This window comes from Loa loa (assembly GCF_000183805.2).
Source record: "Loa loa unplaced genomic scaffold supercont3.32, whole genome shotgun sequence".
NCBI lineage: Eukaryota > Metazoa > Nematoda > Chromadorea > Rhabditida > Onchocercidae > Loa > Loa loa.
In genome coordinates this window covers 80,927-84,763 of record NW_018108212.1, presented here as the reverse complement: position 1 = coordinate 84,763, position 3,837 = coordinate 80,927, and the positions used below count along the sequence as shown (strand labels likewise).

General features: G+C 31.7%; 2 protein-coding genes across 2 annotated transcripts in view; both read right to left on the bottom strand.

Moving 5' to 3' along the window:
* Positions 1–322: 322 nt before the first annotated feature.
* On the bottom strand, positions 323–2,175 carry LOAG_16974 (hypothetical protein; the record flags this gene model as incomplete). The annotated part of the gene is made up of 4 exons (XM_020449628.1): positions 323–487; positions 953–1,081; positions 1,703–1,935; positions 2,103–2,175. 4 exons carry the CDS (start codon positions 2,173–2,175, stop codon positions 449–451), a joined length of 474 nt encoding a protein of 157 aa, XP_020306805.1. The 3' UTR covers positions 323–448.
* A 396-nt stretch (positions 2,176–2,571) lies between these two features.
* LOAG_16973 (hypothetical protein) overlaps positions 2,572–3,837 on the bottom strand; it is a gene marked incomplete at both ends in the record, with an annotated part of 5,591 nt that continues 4,325 nt past the window's right edge. Inside the window, 3 exons of the mRNA XM_020449627.1 lie at positions 2,572–2,925; positions 3,285–3,410; positions 3,579–3,737. Coding sequence (XP_020306804.1) covers positions 2,572–2,925; positions 3,285–3,410; positions 3,579–3,737 — 639 coding nt within the window. The remainder of the gene's footprint in view (positions 2,926–3,284; positions 3,411–3,578; positions 3,738–3,837) is intronic.

Below are 3,837 nucleotides of genomic sequence, written 5' to 3'. Positions count from 1 at the left end.
TAAATAACAAAAGTAAATTTGTTTTTTCAAAGGTCTTTAAGAAATATAAAGATGGAAACGAAATATAATTTCAACAAATAATTCAAAAAAGCGATTTAGCAATACAAAAAAAAGAGAAAAATTTCAAAAATTACGTAATTATCACCAAAACAAACCTTTCAATCCAGGAATGTTTCAATACAATATTATTAAATAGATAAACACAAGAAGTTTTCATGCAGCTATTCATTAACGTATAAGAAAAAATTATTTTTTTTTCTATATTTTTTCATATAGAAAAAATTATCATTATCATATGAGAAAAAAGGAAGACGCACCAACATTAAAAAAAAAGACAGTGTTAAGTCGATAATATTTCCCTTGTAATAGCAATTGAATCATGATAATTTTTGCATAAACCAAAAGAAACGGTATACTGTCATGGAAACATTGTTTCTCGTCATGATATTCATTTTCGAAAAAGTGCAGCAAAAAACTTGGCATATACCTAAAGAGAGAAAAAAGAGATTATCCAGTTAATAACCAGATATTAGTAGTTCACAGAAAACTACATGGATTAGGAATATAATCTTCCAGTCTATTTTTGTCACTTTTAACTCTATCCAGATCAAAATATTCCACAAATCTCTTGAGAAATATCTTGTAAACCTAAAAACAGCCAATGTCTCAAACTCTCTTCTTCCTTTTTCACAAACAAAATATCTTGTGAACTATCATTAAAATGTCATGTAATGATTGAAGTTCTAATAAGTGACGCTTACTTAGTATGATCAAGATCGAATTATTTTCTAACGAAAAAAAACATCAATACGGATTTAGAGCTAAACCGATAATATGGAGAACGAATAACATCACTGGTTAACACAAATACAAATGACACTGTACCAAAATTCCAGTGAACTTAAAATCATTAACAAAACAATACAATCAAAAAAGTAAGAAAAAAACTTACATCATCGTTTTGAAGAGCATTTGGAAGAGATAACTGTGGTATCACTGTTACGGAAGTTGCTTCACAATTTTTGGCATGGTCGTCAGTTAGAATCAACAATGGTTCATCATCCTTGGGTACTGAGTTAAGCTGAAATTGCAGCATTTTGCTGCCTGCTAACAATCAAGGTTGGGAAATTTATAGCAAGCTTCGCTGATAACGCTGTATATCATGGAAGAAAATGTTATGCATTATCAAGAGAGCAGACTAAGCCTTTCCTAGCAAATTCTTTACTATTCCAAATATTAAATCATTTAATACCTCTACTGTTTCAGAATTTCCGTTATGATACGGTAGCCCCTTAAGCTCATCATTCGTCTTCCTGTCTTCCATTATTCTATTTGAGACTTTGCGGGTGAACCACCACTAAAATATTTAGGAATTGAACTTGCGAATTTAATTGTCTTGGAAAAATGAAAAAAATTTCGACTATCGATAGGTAATTCGCTTATCCACTAGTGATAACGAATTAAATTCCTCAAGAAATGATTCATAACCTCCCCGTCCTCACCCAGCCATAATCTAACCTCACCCACGCTACTCAAAAAAGAAGTATGTGCATCACTTCTTCAGGAAAACTCATTCACTCATTCTTTTGCCAAATTCTAATTTGCGAGTCACATTTTTTTGTCCAGCATCTCACTCTTACGACTAAATTGTATTGAATCAAAATTTCATTAAAAAATTGCAAACTCAAAACAAAACGCCAACCCCATCGTTATTTTGTTTTTTCACAGGTATTGCATGGAACACTTCATTTTCAGAATCATCTTCGCTAGTAGCCATCTCTTGACCAACTATTGGTGAATCACTGTTAATATCAATTAGCTGTTCAACTACAGAATTTCCATTACATAACACCGAGCAATTTTCCACACACTTTTTTGGTTTACATGTTGCAAGTTCTACTGAGCAATCGTTACTTTCCACTTTCATTGGTTGCTCTGAAAGGTGAGGGGATTCTTAGACTTGAACTTTAGATCATATGAAAGTAATTATTTGAAATTCTAACGCCGTAGTCAGATAAAGTTACAAAAAAACCATACATTAAAAGAACGATGCTGAAACCTGGTATATATTAAATTTAGAAATTATTAAAAAGAAACCAAACCTTTTGGCATATCAAGTCCATTATTAATATGATTGAAATTAGCATTTTCTGACTCGTTATATTGTGATGCCATGCTTAAGCAATATAAATTAATCGTTATGTAAACAACTATGTAAACATGTTTTGTCCTAAACATCACTAATGTTAACATTTAAAAGAAAAAAGGATTTACAACATCAATTCTTAAACTGATTCGTTCTACGCATTCACTGGCTAACTGAATCATATACTCATCCTTACTTTATATTTTCTCACTTCTGTTAAGCAAATAAAAGTAATGTATCCCAGAAAATGCTCATGTACTTTCCATTATTTTATAGCTGCATGTTAAATACAGCTCAGTGGAAAAAGATATTCGATAACTATTCTATTAGTGTAATACGGACGTGACTGAGTTTTACCAAAACTGTTTCATATATTAGATTGAAAAACCACTATATGTAAGATGCAAACTGGAAAACAAATAAACTTACCATATATTTCCATTGTTCTCGTGATTGCTACAACCGAACATTTCCGTTTCATAATTGCATTCTTTCGTGTCTTTAAAATCGAAATCAAATGAAGAAAGAGTAAAATTTTCATCCAGTATGTGAAACTGCCGAACTTGTGTAGCGACCTCTTGCGCTTCATCCGCAGCATTGAAATCAACCAGTAGATTGGAATCAGTCATATCAGAAGAATTTGAACTTTGCAAAATTATTGTCTCATTAATATCATTTACTGTTGCTGCACGAGATGTATTGAAATTAACGGCACTGAGTAAGTCAAGAGTAACCGGTGAGACTGCTGTGGCCTTTGGAAAAGAATCCGATGAGATTACCTGAGAGATTGAATAACTCTCAGTTTAAAAATTCAATTGACGCAATATGAATGTATCAAAACATAGATAAAAAAGATTGTTTTACTGACTCCTGTATCTTACTTAAGGCTTAAAACTTAAACAGAATGAGTACTACCTCAAACATCTCCTAGACTGTGCAAGAAGTAATCTGCAGTATTAGTAACACTCTTTTCATACTACACTTTTGACTTTTTTCATCTTTTTCCTCTCTCGTCATTTTCCTCTCTTCATGTCCTATTGTTCTTGTTTCTCATTTTACTATTGTAGAAAGTCCTCATCGATCATTAAAATCCGAATTCTGACCCGATAAATACTTTATCGTACTCACTCAAACCTACCGGTAAAGGTTCATTATCAAACTCAATTAGTTGGTTTGAGTTATTTAGCTGACAATCAGTAGATGCCACTGCTTCCACCATACTCTTCGAGGCATCAACAACGACAGACCCATGATTCGTTATGATCTTAAATACTTTAATTAAAATGAAGTTCCTCTTCCTCTTAACATCATTGTATTGAATTAAGCGTGCAAACCAATACTGACCTTTTAATTGGCTTCAATTCAATATTCGACATTAATAAAACGATAATTTAAATGGATCAAGTCATCGATTAAAGAGAAAATAACTTACCGATGGATTTACAGTTTGCTCAGAAAACTGCTCCTGCGTAATCAAATCACTACTGACATCATCCAAACCACTGAGGCTATATACTCGGTACTTGTATTTACGGTTCGGTAATTCCGGGCATGCACGGAAATACCATTTTGAGCCTAAGCGGTATACATCCTGGATAAATACATATATATATATATATACATATATATATATATATATATATATATATATATATATATATATATATATATATATATATATATATATATAT